Source organism: Microtus oregoni, unplaced genomic scaffold (assembly GCF_018167655.1).
Source record: "Microtus oregoni isolate MIOR12 unplaced genomic scaffold, Mior012 000005F_ref0000423, whole genome shotgun sequence".
NCBI lineage: Eukaryota > Metazoa > Chordata > Mammalia > Rodentia > Cricetidae > Microtus > Microtus oregoni.
In genome coordinates this window covers 30080670-30102822 of record NW_024543064.1, presented here as the reverse complement: position 1 = coordinate 30102822, position 22153 = coordinate 30080670, and the positions used below count along the sequence as shown (strand labels likewise).

At 43.7% G+C, this 22153-nt stretch overlaps 2 protein-coding genes across 3 annotated transcripts in view; both read right to left on the bottom strand.

The window, feature by feature from the left end:
* The window catches only part of Zmpste24 (zinc metallopeptidase STE24), a 41486-nt gene extending 34094 nt beyond the window's left edge, over positions 1–7392 (bottom strand). For both annotated transcript variants that reach the window (XM_041652579.1, XM_041652580.1), the window contains exons 1-2: positions 7040–7392; positions 4844–4990 (exon numbers count right to left, since the gene is read on the bottom strand). In XM_041652579.1, coding sequence (XP_041508513.1) covers positions 4844–4990; positions 7040–7162 — 270 coding nt within the window. In that variant the 5' untranslated portion in view covers positions 7163–7392. The remainder of the gene's footprint in view (positions 1–4843; positions 4991–7039) is intronic.
* Positions 7393–16075: 8683 nt separating this feature from the next.
* On the bottom strand, positions 16076–20309 carry Tmco2 (transmembrane and coiled-coil domains 2). Its single transcript, XM_041651331.1, has 2 exons — positions 20067–20309; positions 16076–16393 (listed from the first exon to the last, which is right to left on the bottom strand). Exons 1-2 carry the CDS (start codon positions 20307–20309, stop codon positions 16076–16078), a joined length of 561 nt encoding a protein of 186 aa, XP_041507265.1.
* Between the last annotated feature and the right edge of the window lie 1844 nt (positions 20310–22153).

Sequence of the window (22153 nt, the reverse complement as noted above, 5' to 3'; positions counted from 1 at the left end):
TCTGGAGCTAGCGATGTTGCGTACTGGTAGAGTGCTTGCATATAGAAAGCCCAGGATTTGATCACTGGCACCACCTTATAAAGAAACTCCAATTACCACAACAGGTCCTAGTAACAATGAGGCTGCAAAGCTCACTTTGTCAAGAACCAATGTGTTTTTCTCCAGATAGGAACTCAGAAACACAAGATCAAGAATCAACTGAATTCAAATATGTCTCCTCATTCAGGTTTTGTTTTGTGGGTTTGTTTTTTGCTGGGGATGGAACACAGGGCTTTAGGTCTATAACTCTAAGCTCTATCTACAAGCCAGCTTGAAGGGCTTGGGAAAAATAATATTTTATGAATATTCTTCCAAGCTACTTTCCATCTTTATGTACATTGATGAAATGCAGAGATTCTCTACTTTTAAGTGTATATATAAAGGATACCAGATTGCACTCATTCACAACTTGTTTTTTGTTGAGACAGGGTCTTACTATGCAGCCCTGGCTGTCCTAGAACTCACCACACAGACCAGGCTGCCTGCTTCTTCTGCCTTCCGAGTGCTGGGATAAAGATGTGCATGCCACGTCTGGCCAGAACTGTATTTTTGAAGCTCATTCCATGGTGACTGTTAGCTTTATTGGGATTAGCAGCTGCTTTCCAGCGCCCACACTACATACACTTCTGTCCACAGCACCTGTGTTCTTATCTCTCTACAAACGCAGACACACTGCATACACATTCTTTACACTTTTTGTTTCATTTTTGAAACAGTCAAGGCACAACTAGAACTCACTATGTAGCCTTAGCTGACCTTGAACTCATTATGATCCTCCTGCCTCAGTCTCCCCAGTGCTGTGATTACACGTGTACATTCCCACACCTGGCTGTCATTTAGAGTTTTACCAGCTCCATTGATTTGCACAGGTCTCAAGTAAGCTTCTGAGGAGAGCCAGGAGCAGCAGTGCCTGAGGTTAGTCAGAAATGCAGTCTTGGGCCACAGCCTGCAGAGGCTGGGCTGGGACCCAACAGTCTGCAGGTGAATCTGGCAGATACCCATTTACAGGTGATTGTTTAAATAATCCGACTGTGAACTCCAGGTGCACGAATTAATACTTTGCTACAATTAACTCCATCGTGGCCAAAAGAAACTTGTCCCTAAAAGATACGTTCTGGCAGCACTACCTGTCACAAGTTACAGTTGTTGACTGACCTAGGATGGCACTCCCTTAATCTTCCTCCCAATACTAACAATTACTGCAGAATCAAGGACTTACACTGCTTTGATAGAAGGTGAAAATAGCTACTACAAACCTCCAGCTTTTAAATAAACACTGGGCATTTTACCATGCCTTTGAATGATTCACGAACACACTTGGGAAGCGCTGCTCCAAACCTTGTTTAGTTTACTTTGGGGACTGAAAAACAAGTATGGTGAGCTATAAACTTTCTCCATGCTAATAATCCCCCGAGTACACTCCTGGGAGTCCTAGGAAAAGAACCAATAAGCGCAACAGACACAACTCCAGTACTCTGACATATGTATTATTTCAATAGTCTTAAAAGCAGACATGGCAGGAATGTAACCGGAACACAGAGAGGTTAAAGTAATGCCCAAAGAAATCCAGTGCTTGTTACATGTTGAGCCCTGTATGAAGTGCTTCATTTATATTTCCTTGCCTACTCAGTCCATGCCACAAGCCTTACAAAGGTCCAGTGACTATCCACCTCTCATTTTATTTTATGTTTTCAAAGATTTATTTCCTCTCTCTGTGTGTGTGTGTGTGTGTGTGTGTGTGTGTGTGTGTGTTAGGGGTGTGTGTGTGTGTTAGGGGTGTGTGTATGTGTTAGGGGTGTGTGTATGTGTTAGGGGTGTGTGTATGTGTTAGGGGTATGTGCGTGCGATTCCAAGTGCCCATGGAGGCCAAAAAAGGTCCCTGGATTCCCTGCAGCTGGAGTTTTGGGCAGCTGTGAGCCCCCCAGTGTAGGAACTGGAAATCAAACTTGGCTCTTCTGGAGCAGAACATACTATTAACTACTGAGCCGCATCTCCAACTCTTGTTACTTTTCAGGAGAAAACGAGGCTTAAAGAGATGAAAATGCAGCTAGGCTATAGTGGTAGCTTTTAATCCTAGCACTCAGGAGGCAAGCGATCTCTGGGAGTTCAAGGTCAGCCTGGTCTACAGAGTGAGTTCCAGCACAGCTGAGACTTCACGGAGAAAGCCTGTCTCAAAACACAAAACAAAGATGGAAATGTTTGTGTAGAAATATGTAGAACCTAAAGAAGAAAAAAAAATTGAGCTTAGCTGAGTTTAGTGGGTCACTTCTTTTAATCCCAACATTCAATAGGCTAACAGGATTCAAGGCCAGCATGGTCTACATAGCAAATTCTAGGATAGCCAGGCTACATAGTGAGACCACCCCAACCCCTCCTCACCCCCCAACCAAACCAAACCAAAACAAAACCAAAAGTGCTGAGAAGAGAAGATGGCTTAGTGAGGACCTGACTTTGGACCAGCACCCACATGAAAATCCAGGCATGGGGCTCAAACCTGTAAACCCACTTCTAGAGAGGTAAGCAGAAGAAGCCATGGAACTCGCTAGCCATCTAGGCTACCCAATTAGTTATCTATAGGTTCAGTTAGGGAGCTTGTCTCAAGCAATCAGATAAAGAAGAGGTTGCGGAAGACATTCAGCATCAGCATCTGACCTCTACACGTGCTCACGAACACAGGTGAATGGGCTGCAGACACCACACACACAACCTGAGCTTTTCTACTCCGGTCTTCTCCATTCCAACCCTAACAGTTCTTGATGGTGTTTTACTACAGTCTTGCTGTATTGCCCAGGGCAGTCTCCATCTCTCAGACTCAAGGGATCCTTCTGCCACAACTCTTAGGAAGCTAGGATTACAGGATATGGCGCCACAGTGCTAGCCACTTCATTTCTAGGAAGGGTTCTTAAGGATACGCGTGAGAGACCAGGTGAAGTCTATCTCAGAGTCTGGGCTGCTTTGTCACACTTATGTGAAAAGTAGCCCTCACAATTGGTTTATACGGGGTTTGCTAAGTTTTTCTCAAATACAAAAAACCAGTGCAAACAGTGTATGGGTATGTGTGTGTGAGGGAGGGTAAACTTAATGTTCTCTTTGTGTTCAAAACATACAAATCTTTTAATTTTGGTCAATACAAAATAAGGAGTTTTTGTCCAGTGGTAAATGCAGCTCCTAATTTTCCAGAACTTAATCCCACCACATTCACACTGTGGTCCACAGTCGGAAGAACACTTTCTTCAGTGTAATTTAAAGACTCAGAGGAGCAAAGCTGCAAACCCAGTTCTCCCACTTGGCCATTAAATGGGCCATTTAATTTCTCTGAGCCTTCATTTCTTCCCAGAAAGGGGGAAAATGACTATCTCTCTACTTTACTATTATAAACATCAAATAATAGACATAAAAACTCTATGAAATGAAAATCATAACTAGTACTGTTTCCAGCTTTAGTCCATCAGTACTGTTAGATGTGAGCCTCAGCAAACTGTAAAGTCATAACACTGATGGCATTACCCCTACTTTCTATCACAACACACGCCATTCCCATGATCACCAGTACTACCAAATTACTGCCATCTTTCCAGCAACTACTTACTAATGACAATCACAGAAAAGCTGAAAATGCTTTTCCTGTCTTTTTATCAGGGTCATGTGGGGATAAAGACAAAGAACTTCAAAGAAGCTTAGTTTATAAAAGACTTTTAGTTCAATCTTCAGCAAAAGCAGGAAAAGGAGGAAGAGAAAGAAGAGAGCCTGGTGGTGGTTATGCACGCCTTTAATCTCAGTACTCAGGAGGCAGAGGCAGGCGGATCTCCAAGACTGAGGCTAGCCTGGTCTACAGAGTAAATTCTAGGACAGCCAGGACTATTATACAGAGAAAACCTGCTTCAAACAAACAAATCAAAAGGAGGCAGAGGAGGAGGCAGTGGTAGCAGTAGACCTGTATGGATTGTTAAAGGACACATACAATATAAGGTTCTTTTCATATCTGGCCTTCAGGTGACAGTTACCATATCCTGTTTTCAACTGACTAAGCAATGGAAGCGCCTCTTCTCTCACCTCTCACACCACATCCATTCCTATCATTAAGGCAACAGCAGGGGTATGGCTGGGGTAGACTGCTCAAGGTTCTAGGTTTGACTCCTAGGAATGGCCCTGAGAGACCCGTAAATCTGCATGCTTAATCATCACGGAGTGGGGCTACTTGAGAAGAACTGGGGGTGTGGCCTTGCTGGAGGAAGTGTGTCACTCAGGGTGGGCTCCAAGGTTTCAAACGCCCAAGGCAGGCTCAGTATCATTTTCTCTTCCTGCTGCCTGTGGATCTGGATGAAGAACTCTCAGCTACTTCTCCAGTACCATGCTACATGCCACCATGCTTCTTGCCATGATGACAATGAATTAATCTCTGGAACTTTAAGCAAGCCCCAGTTAAATACTTTCTTTTATAGGAGCTGCTGTAGTTGCCAGGTGGGGTGGCACACACTTTTAATCCCAGCACTCGGGAGGCAGAAGCAGGAGGATTTCTGTGAGTTCGAGGCTAGCCTGGTCTACAGAGCAAGTTCCAGCCAGGGCAATACAGAAAAACCCGTCCATCTTGAAAAATAAAAAAGAGCTGCTATGGTCAAGGTGTCTCTCCACAGCAACAGGACATAAGACAGTGTCACAGTAAACACACATAAACATTTTAAGAAGGCGTTCTAGGATTTACAGGCATTATAACCTCTGTATCACAAAAATGCAAAAACAAAACCAAGTACTACCAAGTACAGAACAACCCGAGACCTGTGTCTCCAAGAACGAAATCACTCACAGTGCTTTCCACCACTGAATAGAGTCCGGACCAGAAGCTGAAGGTACTTTTATCCAGTTGATACAGTCGAGACTTCTCAAACGTGTCCGAGTCCATGATCTGCGCTAGCTCTGGTGGTACATGAGTTGTTGTTCTGTATATCCTTCTCTGAAATATTAATAAAAAGACTTTAATGAATATTTTTTTATTACACAATAGTAATTTGTGGTCAAATAACAAAGGTTCTGCAGCACCAGTTTGTCAGGTAAGCTTGTAGAATTTGTTACAGGCACGTGCAGACCACATTCAGTCAGGGACCCTGACTACTGAAACAAGTGTCACAGGAGAGTAGGAGCAGACAAAAATAAATAAATAAATAAATAAATAAATAAATAAATAAAAATTTAAAAAAAATAAATAAAAATAAAAAAATCCCAAGGTCAGGTGACTACGTGGAATGGCCATCTGGGTTGTAGTCACACTTCCGGTTTGCCGGTGTGAACCAAACTTGCAGCATCATAAAGGGATCACTCGTTCTGAGTATGATGGAAGTTTCCCAACACAGGAAGCAATGCATGATAACAGAGAAGCAAGAATGCTTACGACACATTACACACATCAACAGACACATTTGATATAATAATGGCTCATCATTAAATTTGGTCCTAGAGGTCAAATTAAGGCACAGAGGAGTGACAGAAACTTATCAAATCTTTACAACAAATTTTCTCACCACGTCAAACTCTAAAAGGTAATTCCAGTTCCTAGGACATAACATAGGGAACAGATACCAAAAGGTGTAATAGACCAGATCTTCTTCAATGGTTTTAAAACAAACACTTTTTCTACCATATGTTAACAACAACAACAAAAACCCACCAAACAAGGCCACCTGAAGGCATTAAGGAATAACCTCACAAAGATGTTCCTAGGCATAGTAGTGAACTGTAAGGTTAGCGCTCAACATCTCAACCTGCTGGGGCTGCTGTATGCTGTGTGTTTGCCTCAGGCAAGGGTACTTATGCAAGTCTGAACTACTGAAGCTCTGAGTACCTAGCTATAGTAATTTAAGACTTGGAACATACTAAAGGAGGAGACTGAGGCACAACCTAATGCTGACACGTTTTTTTAAGCAAACAAACAGACAAACAAACTGGGTAGTGGTGGCACCCGCCTTTAATCTCAGCACTCAGGTGGCAGAGGAAGGTAGATCTCAGTGAGTTTCAGGACAGCCAAGACTATTACACAGAGAAACCCTGTGTTGAAAAAAACAAAAACAAAACAACAACAACAACAAAAAACCTTGCAGTTAAGAGATTCATGAAGGCTGGCAATGTAGCTCAGTGGAAGAGCACTTGCTTGGCAAATAAATTTGTACATACACACACACACACACACACACAGGGACGCACCCACACACACAGTGTAAATTAAAAAAAAAACTGCAGAAGAAAAAAGGCTGCAATGCTCAAGAAATAGGTCCAACAGTTAAAGGGAAAGGTTCTCAAGGACGTCAGAGAATGGGGTTAAATTAAGCCAACCAGCAGTGAGAGACTAAAATAAAGACTCAGTTACAAAGTCCATCTCACTTAAAACGTTCAAATTTCTTCAAACTGTTCATTATGGCTATATCCGGGGAACCGTTAGCTTCTCCACTGCACTACTCAAAATTTTAAACAAAAACAAAGGGGACGTGCTAATGAAAACCGGACACACAAACACATATATTTTGGGCTCCAAACCGCATAAGCACTAAAGAGGATTTTGAAAAAGAGTGCGGGCCTTTCAAAAAAAAAAAATGTTTCCTAATCCTGTGGTTGAGCAAGGCAATATCAATGTCATGGCAAGCTGTTACTCTAAAACTTTAGCCTCTCCATTTAGACAGCTTATACCAAAGACAAAGGGGTCAAGCTTGGGCCCAAGGATTCTAAGGTGCTGTAACGCAGGCACAGACAGGCTCTAGCTTGACCGAGGACGGCTTTCCTCTCATGAGACGCTAAGAGGCTTGGGTCCCATTACACGGTGCAGACAACTTCCTGCCGTCCCAAGAACCCCTCAAAGTCACAGTCAGCACTGGGAAAATTTAGGGAGCTCACTGTGAGTTAAGGAGTACAGAGACTGGTGCTACGCCTGGGAGAACCTCTAGGGACTTGGGTGGAGGCACAGGCTAATCTAAGGCTGCCCAGGGGCTGGGGTCGGGGGGCCGTCTATGCTTACCTGCCGCTGTGCTAGAAAGGTCTCCCACAGATACACGGTCCAGGAAAAGAGTAATACCGCCCCGAAGATTCGCTTCTCCACAGGGAAGTTCCACATAGTGTCCACCGATGCCCACATCCCCATGGTCACCCAATTCCACCCGCTCCTTCAGCGTGCACCGGTGCCACACCGACTCGCGTCCCTCAGAGTGCCAGCGGTGTCGCAGCGATATGGGTCCCTTAGCCTCTTCACACTCCCATCCCCTCAACGACGCTAGCAGTGTCACAAAGACACTCTTCCCCTTTCTTACTCCCTCAGAGCCTACTCATTTCTGCTAATTAAGACATGCCCCACCTTCCTCACTTCCGGCCCGAAGACCGAGCGGAGGTACACCTGAAACATCCCTCCGGACTCTGCGCCGGGGAGTCCAACTCAAAGGTTCCGGGCTCCTTCCGGGGAGGGTCCGCGTGGTCGCCGCCTCTCTTGCTTTGGCGGCTTCCCCAGAGAAGGCGGTCGACTCTTGTGCCGCTGTTGTGCAGGCCGGTTGGTAGCCAGGTTTAGCGGGAACTGACACGGCGGGCCCACTCCTACCTGGAAGTAGCTGGGAAGGATGGGAGAAGCTCTAAAACTTTCCCTTCTTCTATTTAGTGCCGTTCAGAAGATTAGAGAGGCATCGCTGGGATAACTAGCCAAACAAGGCATTACAGCTGGGTCATACCGCTTGTCTTGGGAAGTCCTGACTTCGGGAGTCTTAGAGAGGGTGAAAATTACACTACTGATGAGGACTTTTATTTAGACATTTCATCTTATTCTTCCCAAGTGCAGTCAGAGGGGGCATGTTGCCTGTGTGTCCTGGGACAAGGCAACTATGGATAGCATTTCTAACCCCAAACAGGCAGGGTGAGCTTGGTGGCCACTGTCTGAAATCCCAGCAAGACCTTGTTTCAAATGCCTCCTCCAACACTCCCCCCCCCCACACACACTCACACAATTCAGTACAGTTTTGCCTTGGAATTCATCAATGAAATGGGGTCACTGACCCCTGTTAATACATTGAATTTGCTTGAAAAGTGAAGTCAGATTTTTTTTCTGAACAAAAGTCAATGTAAATACGATTTAGTTAATAGTTTCTAAAAACTGATTTTGCTAATTTGCATAATCATTTATAGTGAATTGAGCTAAGTCTGTAGCTTCACCTAAAATATATGTAAATTATGGTGAAATTGTAATGCTAAAGATGTGTTGAGATTAACAAGGTTTCAAATTTCTCAACTGTGCCGAAATTCATCCACCTGAGAGTAATCAGTATAAGCCACCAGACATTGTGAATTATTTCAGTATAATAGGATCACAAACTCTTTTGCAAACCAAATGTTCTTTGGGGAATTTTTGCTTCAGCAAAATCAGTGGTGTGCATGATTGACTGTCAGCAGAACTTCGAGTTTTAGAATGTAACAAGAGTAAACAATTGGTTGACATTATCAAGAACTACTACCATTTTTTTTTAATTTTAAAAATTCTTTTGTGTGTATATATGTTTTGCCTGTGTGTATGTCTGTACATCACCCTCGTGCAGTGCTCGTGGGGGCCACAGAAGGCATCGTATCCTCTGGGACTGGAGCTGTAGGAGGGTTGTGAGCTGCCATATGGATGCTAGGAATTGAACCCTGGTGGGCTTCAGGAGTAGCTAGTACTTACTGCTGAGCTATTGCTCCAGTACCCCATTCTTTTTTTTTTTTTTTTTTAGTTTTTTTTCAGTACCCCATTCTTATCTATTTATTAAAGTACTTCCTGGGGCTGGAGAGATGGCTCAGGGATTAAGAACACTGGCTGTTTTTCCAGAGGTTCCAATATCAATTCCCAGCACTCCCATGGCAGCTCACAACTGTCTATCACTCCGGCACCAGGGAATCTGACACCCTCACGTAGATATACATAGAGGCAAAACACCAATACACATAAAATAAAATAGCTGTTAACACTTCTAACAAAACAGGAAGTGAAAGTGAATTGACCCTGTTGGTTTAGCAGTACGAAATACACATGCAGGAAGCAGGAACATGAGTTGATGGGAAAGCCCCATTTGTAAGTCCCTGCCACCTGCCACACAAGCAAAAGCCAGGCACTGGATCTTTGTGTTTTATGATGAAAGCCAGCAGTCCGAAAATAGTAGATTAACATTCGAAGGCTCTAACATCTTTCCCCACCAACACCTCATTTTCAGCCAGCAGATTATATATGGGAGGAAAACAAGCAGTCGATCATCTCAGTCTTGCCCCTCTGGTCAGGTGGTGGTCTTCTCTGTCTCTGAGATTCATTTTGCTGGAGCCTTCTTCCTCATCACCTCCATTCTCTGTGCAGCAGGGGAAGGTTCACACACACCAATGCCACCGAATCTTGTGTTGCTCTTGAATTCCCTAGACTGACAGCTAATTAGCAGCATGTAATATAGAGCCCCTTCATTATAGTGAAACACAAGTACGTGTGTCTAATTCCCAATAGAGTTCTTGTTCCCCTCTGAAACCTCAGAAGCATGACCTCCGTTGATTGCATTTGCATTGATGGCCTGCTCTTCCAAACTCTCATCAGAATAAGTTCTGCTATGACACTCCAGAACTCCTCTAGCACACAGCGTGAAACTCATCCATATTCCTCCTACGAACCAGTTAGAAAGGCTGACGAACAAAAGTTGGGTTTATCACAACGAAGATTACATCTCCTGGGACTGATTTTCTGTATTAGTTACTTTGACAAAAATCCCAGAAAGCAGCAACTGGGGATCTATTGCTCATGGGTTTGAGAAGGTACAGTTCATTGTGGTGGGGCAGGCAGGGAATCGGAAGTAGCTGCTTCTGTGGTAGCGGGAGCATGAGGTTGCTTGTTCACACTTCAGTGGACCAGGAAATAAAGGACTCAGGCCAGAACAAGAGTTGATATAAGGCCCTAGCAACCTATTTCCTCCAGTAAAGGCCCACATCCTAAAGATCCTATAATCTCTAATCTCCCAAAACATTGTATGAGGATGAAACACATGAACCTATGGGAAATATTTCATATCTAAGCCATAATAAATAACCACCCTCGTCCATTAGAAAGTATTCCTAAATTTTCAAGATGGTTCTCTTTTTAAACTGGGAGGGAACAATTTGTACTCAACTTCATGTCTGTTCTCTGCCCCTATCTCTAGTTTTATATGGGAGGGGGAGTTTTAAGACAGGGTTTCTCTGTGTAACAACTCTGGATGTTCTGGAACTCACTCTGTAGACCAGGCTGGCCTTGAACTCACAGAGATCTGCCTGCCCTGGCTTCCTAAGTGTTGGAATTAAAGGTGTGAGCCACCACTGCCCAGCTCCTCTCTATCTTTAAAACAAACATGTGTATACAGGTCCGGATGCAGTGGCATACACTTTAATCCCAGCAATTGGGTAGCAGAGGCAGGAGGATCTCTGTGAGTTGGAGGACAGCCTGGTCTACATAGTGAGCTCCCGGACAATGGGAGCTACATAGACCATGTTTCAAAAAAACAAAATTAAATTAAAATATGTATACAATCATAGCAGTGTATGTAGTTGGTGGGCTTTTTTTGTTTGTTTTTGTTCTTAGGGGACCCACGACCCAGCTCCCAAATAAATACACAGAAACTTAATCTTACTTATGAATATCCGGCTTTAGCTTATTTTGTTTCTTTAACTACATTTTGCCTCTGGGCTTTTTAATCTTTCTTTACTCATTTTTCTTTGTTTTGTTCATACTCTGTGGCTGGCTGTGTGGTTGTGTGGCTGGCCCTTAGCATCCTCATCTCATTCTTTCCTCTTCCTTCTCTCTTCTCCAGAGCCTAGATTTCTCCTCCTATTAATTCTCTCCACCTGGAAGCTCTGCCTATCCCTCTCTCCTGCCTAACTTATTGACCATTCAGATCTTTATTAGACCAATCAGGTATTTTAGACAGGCAAAGTAACACCTTTATAGAGTTAAACAGATGCAGCATAAAAGAATGCAATACATCTTTACATCATTAAACAAATGTTCCATATCATAAACAAATGTAACATGTCTTAAACTAATATTCCACAACAGACCTCTGTCTCCAGAGTATTGAGATTAAAGGCCCATGTCTTCCTTTTGAAAACCAATGATTCCAATTATTGTTGCCTGTGTGGGTGTGGGCCATCTATTAGAACATGGGCAACCTACCAGTGGCCACACCTCCAAAGAAAATGATTCTCTATTCCATGGCAGCCAGTAAGTGTCAAAAACTGCCGTTGTGGGATTCCTCTCTGTATGCTGTGAATGCCATTGGTTAATAAAGAAACTGTCTTGGGCCTGTGCAGGGAATAGAGGTAGGCAGGGAAAACTAAACTGAATGCTGGGAGAAAGGAGGAGAAGTGAGAGAAAAGCCATGTAACCCTGCTGGAGACAGACACCAGATGGAACTTTACCCGGTAAGCCACATCAATGTGGTGATACACAGATTAATGGTTGTGTGCTTATTTCAGGAGTCTCGGCGGCGGGAAATGAACAAGCAGCCTCCTTATAACAAACTTCTAAGCTAAGAGTGAGGCCCGGTGAGTCTCACCCTCATCAATACTAGAATTTTGACTGTATCGATCTTATAGAAGTGACTGAGTTTGCGAGCGTGATGGCGTCATTTCTGCAGAGAGCATTTTAGAACACTCTTGCCATCTCTGACCCTCACATTCTTTCCATTTCCTCTTCTTCAATGTTCCCCTGAATCTCGAGGGCAGGATGGTGATAGGCAGTGTGTCCCATTTAGAGCTGAGCGCTCATAGTCATTATTTTTAGTAGCTTGACCAGCTAGACGTCTCTGTATACCCACTGAAAGGAAAAGAAGTTTCTCTGGGGCAGAAAGATGCCTCAGTAGTTAAGAGCACATGCTGCTCTTCTAGAAGTCCTGAGTTCAATTCCCAGGAACCACATGGTGACTCAACAACCACCTATAATGAGATCTAGTGCCCTCTTCTGGCATGCAGCCATACATGCAGGTAGAATACAGTATACATAATAAATATACTAAAAAAAAAAAGAGAGAGAAGAAGGAGGAGGTGTTGACAGAGATTTTCTGTCCTGCCTGATCCCACAGTTAAGTACCAAAGAAATCACATAGAAGTCTGCATTAATTATAAATTTATTGGCCGAGTATCTCAGGCTTCTTATTAACTCTTTTTTTAAATATTTATTTATTATTTATGTATACAATATTCTGTCTGTGTGTATGTCTGCAAGCCATAAAAGGGCACCAGACCTCATTACAGATGGTTGTGAGCCACCATGTGGTTGCTGGGAATTGAACTCAGGACTTTTGGAAGAGCAGGCAATGTGCTTAACCACTGAGCCATCTCTCTAGCCCCTTCTTATTAACTCTTATAACTTATGTTTGCCCATAATTCTTGTCTGTGTTAGCCACGTGACTTGGTACTTTTTTTGGTGAGGCATTCACATCTTGCTTGCTCTGTGTCTGGCTTCCTCTCTGTCTGGGTGACGACTGCAGACTGAATCTTTCCTTTTCCCATAATTCTCATTGCCCTGCCTCTACTTCCTGCCTGGCTACTGGCCAATTAGCATTTTATTAAAAATAAGACAAGTGACAGGATAAAAGACCATTGTGTTACAGCACTTCCTCCCCCACTATTTTTAACAAGAACTCTGAATCTAATATCCTTTATTTAGCTTTTCTCCTGACCATTATCCATAACAACTTGTAACCAACAGTCTAAACAAAGGAAAATATACATAGTTCATTTTTTGTTGATAGTTTTCCAGGCTACTTTCTGCTGATTGGGGGTGCTGATAATTTTATGGAGACTTAAAGAAAATTTAGAATTATGATCAAGCCGTGGAAGAAGCAACAGTAGCTTCAGTGACCCAGGTTGAGAGCGACATAGATCAGGACCTAAACATTGTTTTTCTCACCATACATAATAATAGGTTCTACTTTCCTTAAGGGTTCAAATGTAATATTTTTCTATTTTTAAAACCTCAGCTTGGTGAGAGGCAATAGTGGCACATGCTTTTAATCCTAGCACTTGGCAGGCAGAGGCAGACAGATCTCTGAATTTAGGGTCAGCCTGGTCTACTTAGCAAGTTCCAGGATAGCCAGGACTTTCCTGTCTGGGAAAAACAAACAAACAAACAAAACCCTCTCTAAGCAGTAAAAAAAAATGTATATTGTAAAGTATTATGTTGGGACCGAGTTTCACTACATAGCCCCAACTAACCTGGAACTTGCTATGTAGATCAGGTTGGCCTTACATCTGTAATTGCAGCACTTGAGAAGCAGGGACAGGAGGATAGCAAATTTGAGGCCAGCCTAGGCTGTATAGCAAAGACCTTATCTAAAAAATTAAAAAAAAAATCCCTGTAAATGGAAACTCTGTTAGAACTATCATTAAAATTATTTTTATGTATAGCTAATCAAAATGACACTTATAATCTCAGCACTCAGGGAGACAGAGGCATGTGGATCTCTGTGAGTTCAAGGCCAGCCTGATCTACAAAGAGTTTCAGGACAGCCAAGGCCATTACAGAGAGAAACCCTGTCTTGAAAACAAACAAACAAAAATTAGAATTCTTCTGATTGCCATTACAATTTTTATACATAGCTGATCAAAATAAAACAACTATAAATTCTATAATAATAAGCATAAATGGTAAAATTCTATCATCAATCTGCTAATGAGATGGGTGGGCTGGGGTAAATCACAGTTTATAAAATTACGAGCGCACTTGGGGATGGAGGGATGACTCACCAGTTAAGAGCACTTGTTGCTCTTGCAGAGGATCCAAGTTTGATTTCTAGTGGCCACATGCAGTCTCACAACTGCAGGGGGCCATGGGAATGTACAAAACACTGACAATCAGTGTTTAACAGGTTGACCGACCAGACGTATGATTCTTGATGGGAAGCCCCACCTGGCAAGGCTGCGGGGTCACTGGCTGTAGATAACTGTTTGTCTCCATGATTTCTCTCATGAGTCACTTCATTTCTTCCCTAAGAACAGCTGTGGGGCTCTTTCCACAGTCCTTTGGGGGCGTCTTTTACACTTATTGGGCTCACATATAGCTGTGGATGGTCAGGAAGATGATCCTGCACAATTTAATGGATAGGAATAATACTAGGATATTTTACATTACTCAGACTGACAGAATTCTCAGTCACAAAGACAGCCTTTTACACAGACAGCTAATTTTGGACTTCAGAACAAATTCAAAGCAGGCTGGTCGCCCCTAGAGACAAGTATCTGGTTGCCCCTAGAGGCAAATACAGCAGGTCATTTTCCCAGCTGTTGTTTTTCTGATTCAAGGTTAGAGTTTGAAGCAACTTTCATCTGCATGTCCTCCCCAACATTAAGGTCCAGCCAGCTGTTTACTGTCTGGGAACCCTCACCAACTTAGAGCTACGTGCAAGGGTCAATGTGACATCGCTAGCCTAGGAGTAAATGAGATGACTTATCTTGTGTTATGAGAATGGGTCGGGCCTGAAGATGTAACTTCTAATTGTCCAGAGTTTGGCTGTATAAGAGGGTAGGCGGCACGGGTGTGGAGAGAGGCGGCTGTGCAGGGCTATGTGAGAGCTGCCGCAGTGTGTGTGTGTGTGTGTGTGTGTGTGTGTGCGTGTGTGCCGAATGAGAGAAGCGTGAGTGAGCAAAGAGCGTGTGGGTAATGTAGAAGCAGTGAGTGTGACAGAGAGCACGTGTGAGCGCTGCTGCTGCTGCCAAGTAGAGAAGCTATGCCTAGGAGCTGTCTAAATTGCTGTACGGTGAGAGGACATGTAAATCAGATGTACGGCAGTGGCCTTGCGGAGATCTGTGACTGTGTGGAGGCAGGGAAGATGAAGTTGCAAGACATGTAGAAGAGAAATGTATGTTAAAGATGTGTAACCATGTGAATGTAGATGGAATGTAACTGTGCAGAGAGAGTGTCAAGAAAGAGATTATTGGGTGCTGGAGAGATGGCTCAGTGGTTAAGAGCATTTGCCTGCCCTTCCAAAGGTCCTGAGTTCAATTACTGGCAACCACATGGTGGCTCACAACCCTCTGTAATGAGGTCTGGTGCCCTCCTCTGGCCTGCGGACATACACACAGACAGAATATTGTATATATAATTAATAAATAAACAGAAAGAGATTATTTTAAGATAAAGAGAAGGTGACCATCCGGACAGCATGTGCATGTTCCTCTTAGGTTATCAGCAGATAGCATGTGTTTACTTATTTTTCCCCTCAGATAGAAAAAGTCTAGCCCCCCACCACCTTTGTGGATTTTATTTACCTTGGTGCTGACTGGAGGCTGGCCCTTTTAGCTACACACAGCTACCTGTAACTCTGGTCCTAGGGTACTGCGTCTGGCTTCTGTGGCTACCAGGTAAGAAAGTGGTGTACAGATGTGCAGGCAACACACTCCCATTCCCATTCCCTGCCCTAACACACACACACACACACACACACACACACACACACACACACACACAGTTCCAGGGCATACCTGGGCTACCTAGTGAAACCTTGCCCAGAAAACAAACAAGTCCACAATGTCCTCCTTTATGAATACTCTCTCCGTTGCTCACCTCTGAAAAATCCAGGGGTTCCTGGACTGCACACTTTTCTTATGACAGGGACCAGCACGGGGCAGTCTGTTCACACACTATGGCCCTCAAACTGTGACTGGCTTACATCACATCTTCTCCAGTGTCTTCAGCATGGACCTCAGAGCCACAGCCCTGAGCACCCCCCTTCTTTCTACATGGACTTCCCCTCCAGTCTAGCTATCTTGCATTCTCTATGGTCTCCAGCCTGCTGAATCAGCAGCATACTTGTCTATGCCAGGCAAATGACTTCCCAGCAAGCCCCAGCCCCCATGCTCAGAGACATTTTCAACTATCATTACCCCACATGACCCAACACACACAAGGTAGACTCTGGGCCCTGTGGAAGAGGGTATCAGATCTTTGCTGGGTAATTTCAATATAGTTCTCTATTTTATTGATACACCACTGCACACACGAGGGAAGCAGTGCTTTTATGGAAAAGATTGGAGTCCATCACATTTCAGATGTGGAAGTAAACCCTGATGTGGGCAAGGGGCTCTGGCAGTCAGAGCAGCTGCAGTAGGGCTCAGAGGAGCAGTCCCGCTTCACGGAGGGCTTGTGGACAACAATCATCCCCTCCAGGTCTCTCACTTTGTTTTCCACCATCTGAAGCTTTTTCAAGATTTTCTCTTGCAGACCCAAAGACAGGAAGATATTACTATTGTCTTGAATCTGGCGACCGCTTCCTTCTGGGTTGGCTAGCAAAGCCTGAAAGAAATCTGAGCCTTTCTTGTAAAGTTGGTAGAGTGTGATCACAAACACCACTATTTTCTAAAATGAAACAAAACAAGTGTTACTTGGCCATGCAAGCGAAAAGTCACAGGCAACTACACACCCCAAACAGAACGACAGTCTTCTAGTAACGACACGCCAAGCTTTTCCTTTAACGAAACATTTCATGCCGACTTTTAATCTTTTTAAAGGCCTTGTAAGGTGTACGAGTGCTTTGTTTGCATGTATATAGATATAGCACTTATATGCCTGGCTGGCGCCCAAGGAGGCCAAAAGAGGGTATGAGATTCCCTGGAACTGGAGTTACAGATGGTTGTGAGCAGCTATGTGGGTGCTGGGAATCAAAACTGGGTCCTCTGTGAGAGCACTCAGTGCTCTTAACCTAGCCAAGTCATCTCTCCAGCCCTCCTACCTTTACTCTTTTGTTCACCATCACCAGAGTGGTAGGGATTTGATTTCTACTTAGGAAAATAAAAAGCATAATAGGCCAGGCAGTGGTGGCGCACGCCTTTAATCCCAGCACTCGGGAGGCAGAGGCAGGTGGATCTCTGTAAGTTTGAGACCAGCCTGGTCTATAGTTCCAGGACAGACTCCAAAGCTACAGAGAAACCCTGTCTTGAAAAACAAAACAAAACAAAACAAAACAAAAGGCATAATAGTAAGTTCCATTTGCTCAAGTTTGTTACCATGTGGCGGGCTCCATGCTAACTCATGCAGGAAAACCCGGAATAGATGCACTTATCCACTAGTTCACACTAGTTCACACCTTCCAGTGTGAACCCTGTCAATGTTCAATGTCACAGACTGGAACTGAGAAAGCCAGGACTGGAATCCAGGAATTCTCCCAAGTAAAGAGGTCTAAAAAGTCGATTTTCTGGTAGTGCTGGCTAGTTTTATGTTAACTTGACACAAGCTAAAGTCATCTGAGAGGAGGGCACCTCAATGGAGAAGAGGCCTCCATAAAACGGAGCTGTCGCCAAGCCTATAGGCCATTTTCTTAGTTGGCGTTTGATAGGATAGGGCCCAGCCTATTGTGGGTGGTGCCATCCCTGGGGTGGTGGTCCTGGGTTCCATAAGCAAACAGGCTGAGAAAACCATAAAGAACAAGCCAGTAAGCAGCATCCTCCCTGGTTTCTCTTGATCTGTTTGAGCTCCTGTCCTGACTTCCATGGTGAACTGTGATGTGGAAGTACGCGCCAAATCAACCCTCTCCTCCCAGGTTGCTCTGTTCATGGGGTTTCAGCACAGCCGATAGCCCCTTCCCCAAACTAAGACACTGGTCATGGAAAAACTGCTCTAACCTATTTAGATTCCTGGTAGGTTTAAAACAAACCCATCACTGTTTTCCTCAGAGCAATTAACACTGCTTAATGAATATGCATGGGTTAGGCTTGATACACAGTCTATCTCTCTTACACTTCACCACAACCCCATAAGACATTCCACTAAGACCATTTCACAGACAAGGGAACTGAGCTAGAGGTCCAGTGAGTGATCTCAGTTCACAGAGCAGATAGTTCGCAAAAATGTCTACCAAGCAGTCCGACTCCTGAGCCCACACGGTTACTCATTCTGCTGTATTGTTCCTTTTTCTTCCTTTTCTTTTAGAGATGGGGTCTCGTGTATCCTAGGCTGGCCCTACAACTTGGTATTAAATTTCCAATCACCCTACCCCCACCTTCCAAATGATGGCATTGCAGTCACGCATCGCCACAGCTGGTTTCTGGTTTGATTACTTTTGCCTGCACTGTTTGTGAGTCTGAAAGCGCATCTCTCCGACTGCACCGACCCAAGTTTGTGTTGCTATCTTCCACTCTGGCGGTACATAACTGAGATGTGTTTATGTGCGCACACAATCTCATATTGATGAGTCATGTTTATTTCTTCTATTTTATGAGCTTTTGAACAAAAATTTAAATTTGAAACCCTACACATTGGGTTCTAGCTCCAGCTTCCCAAGCTCTAACAAAACCATGTGAACCTGGGCAGCAACTAAGTTACCCGACTTCCACAGTGGCCGTGATAATCCCTGTCCTGCCTGTTATGCAGAGCTTTCCAAAGTTAAACTTGAATGTGCATTCAGCCATGATTCCTAACTGGAAAAGAAAGAAAAGCTATGAAACAATCCAGTAATAACTTCTCTGTATACTTATCAAACAGACCTGCCTTTAACCCCAGCACTCAGGAGGCAGAGACAGGCAGCAGTCCGTGAGTTCAAGGCCCGCCTGGTCTACAGAGAGAATGCTAGCATTGGCGCCATAGCCACTAAGAAATTCTGTCTCGAAAAACCAAAAGTAAGAAATAAAGTCCCCATGACTGTAATTCAAACACTTGAAAAGGGGAATGAGGGTGCTAGGGAGTCCTGTGTTAGCTTTTACTATCCAGCTAATCCGACGTCAGCCTAAGTGTGGGGGTTCTTCTTGACAAAACAAAACAAAAGCCCTCTTTAAATTCTACCTCCTTAAATTTCCACTGAGCCTCCATGTACCTCACTCTCATTTCTCATGTGAAAACAAACTATTTCATGGAGTTATTCAGATTTCTCAAAACATTGAGAACCATGCTATAAATGAATTATCATCGTTATTATTGTTGTTGTTGTTGTTTTTCAACAGAGTTTCTCTGTCCTGGAACTCTCTCTGTAGATGAGCCTGGCCTAGAACTCAGAGAACAAGCTGCTGCGATTAAAGGCGTGTGCTGCCACTGCCTGGTGAGCTATGATTATTACTGAAGATTAGACAGAACTACACACATTCCCAATGTTCCTTATAATAAGCCTGTTAACTTTCCTTCCCACTAAAGAGCCCCTGTATGTTTCTGGGGCTTAGCTTGTTAAAACAATGATGAAAACACTGGGATGCTCTAACTCACACAGTTTTCTCAGTTAAAGAGAAATAGCAGAAAAAAATTAATGGCAGTATGAATAACACACACATACACACACACACACACACACACACACAAGCCTGGTTGTCCCACACTGCTTATTCTATGAACATGGTATGTTCTCAGAGACAAGTGATCAACTAAGTTTGAGCCAGATGACTCTCTCAAGTGATGAACTTGTCCAAATCTATTTTATAATAGAGACAAGCCAAACGCCATTGTGAGAAAGTATTTTTATGTTTACAACCTAATTGGTGGAGGTTTTCAAGGATAGTGAGTATAGTTTCTTTCTTTCCCTCTCTTTCTTTGTTTCTCTCTCTCTTTCCTTCCTTCCTTCCCTCCTTCCTTCCTTCCTTCCTTCCTCTTTAAGGAAGAAAGTTTCTTTTTTATTTTTATTATTTTTATTGAGTTAGATATTTTTCTCCACTCCCTTCTCCCCTTCTACCCTCTTCTGTGACCCCACATTCCCAATTTACTCAGGAGATCTTGTCTTTTTCACCTAAAGAAAGTGTAGTTTCAACCAACTTGAGAGGCAGAGACAATAGCTAACCTCCCCCCTTCCTTGATCCTTTACATAAACTTACAAAACTAAGCAGGAGCAATATAAAAGAGGAGTAACCAAAGTTGACTCTTTGGCCAGAAATCATGGTGTGTGTCAGCCCTCAGGGTGAGAGTTTGGGGGTAAGGACTTAATGAAGCAGGAGGCCCACAAGTTTTTACCATGAGTTTAGGGCCAGCCTAAATGACCACCCTGTATTAGAATAGCAAAACCCAACAAACACATCTCCCACCAGACACAAAAGACTTAATTTTCTATGAATACAACCTGGATTGATCGAACGCTTCGTTTCCATAAGGAAAATAATCCAATTGCCAACAAAGTCAAAAAAGAGACTCCTAGGATGATTTGCACTGCTGGCGCTAGATTATCGAGTACCCCCAAATTTGTTGGCTGAGGCACACTTGTCTCCCCCACAAAAGTTGCTTGTAACCAATTCCATAATGAGCTGCGAGCAAGAGCATTTAACAGGTTGTCCCAGGAAGAAGTTGCCGTTGGAGATACTGGCATTTTTAAAACGGCAGCTGCAGGAACTACATGTGCAGAGGCTTCAGGAATCTAGCCATGAGTTAGGGAAAGTGCTCAGGGAGTTCAGGTGTTCTGGAGCCATTGTGAGCTATGCTTTGTGATGTCACCGCTCAGGAGGCTCACCAATGACCCTTCTCACTCAAGAGCAAGCAGGCAGCAGTGTTCAGTTCATCCATACCGTTTTTTTTGCTCTTTAGCTCGTCTTGGTTCTAGCATAACAGTCCCCTTGTAGCACCTTCTGTGATGATGGAGACGCTCTGTGTCTGCCTTGTCTGATATAGCAGCCGCTATCACTCAAAATGGGAACAGTTGGGGCAAGGAGTGTAGCTCAGTTGGTACTGTTCTTGCCTACTACTCACAAAGCTTAGGGTTATCCCAAGCACTACAGAAACAAGCCATGGTAGCTGTCCTCGTTTGGTTTCTATGGCTGTGATGAACAATGTGACCAAAAGCAACTTGAGGTGGAAAGGGTTATTTCACCTAGTAGACTATTGCCCATGCTCAAGGTGTCGGGGCAGGAACTAGGAACTGAAGCCGTGGCCATGGAGGAGCGTTGCTTACTAGCTTGCTCCTCATGGCTTGCTCAGCATTTTTTTTTTAAATGTGTATGGGTATTTTGCCTGCATGTGTGTCTGTGCACCATATGCCTGCACAGGCCAAAAGAGGAACTGGATCCCCTGTAGGTGGTGGGAATCCAAACAAGTAGTCAGTGTTCCTAATGTGAGTGCAAGGACCTCTGTTTCTCTAACTATCTATCTAGCTATCTATCTCTCCACCCCTCAGCAGGCTTTCTTTTCAATCCTGGACCACTAGCTGAAGGGTGGCACTTCCCACTGTGAGCTGGGCCTGCCAACATCAATCACCAATCAAGAAAATATCCCCAGATTTGCCGACAGGTCAACCTGTAGGCAAAGCATCTTCTCAATTGAGATTTCTTCTACCCAGATGAGCCCAGCTTGTTTCAAGTTGAAAAACAAAACAAAAACAAAAAGCCCAAAGCAAAACTAGCCGAGGCAGTGGCGGCACATGCCTATAATCCCAGCGCTGAAGAGGTTGAGGAAGAAGACCCAAAATTCCAAGTCATTCTAGGATCAATAAAGATATCAAGCCGGACAGGGCTACGTGAGACCCCGCATCAAAACAACAAAATTAGATAGTGTTGAAGAAGGCCTGGTTTTACATTTCAGCTTTATTTAAATTTAAACAGCCACATGAGCACTTCTTATATCGTGCCCATATAGAACATTTCCAGCACTTTGAACACACAGGGTAGCAGTGACTTTTTTCTGAATGAGAAAGCCCAAGTATAATAAGGCTGAGAGGAATTTGAAGGAAATCAGTAACAGGTCTGGCTGTGCTAGAACTCGCTTTGCAGACCAGGCTGGCCTCGGATTCACAGAGATCCACCTGCCCCTGCCTCCTGAGTGTGGGGATTAAAGCACCACCACCACCACGGGGCTAGGAAGGGCTTTTGTTAGGGAAACAGAGGTCCTTGCACTCACAGAGAATCATTAAGCATTTGTTTGCTTGATTTTTGTTGAAATGGTTTTGGTTTTTTTCCTCCCTAATAAAGGGATTAACTCAGTATCAATGGTCCCTTCGTGGGAGAAAAAAAAAATCAAAACAAGCTCAACTTCTAGTACAAAAACAATCACAACTAGAGCATAAAGCACTAAGCCAACGTTGTTTACATTTCCAGGGATATTAACTATTCATTGTATAGAGGATGTTCTCTTCTCCTGATCATTTAATAATATGTAAAGGAATGCTTAATTTTCATAGTAAATAAACTAACAGATCAAAACTCATAATGTTGAACTATCATT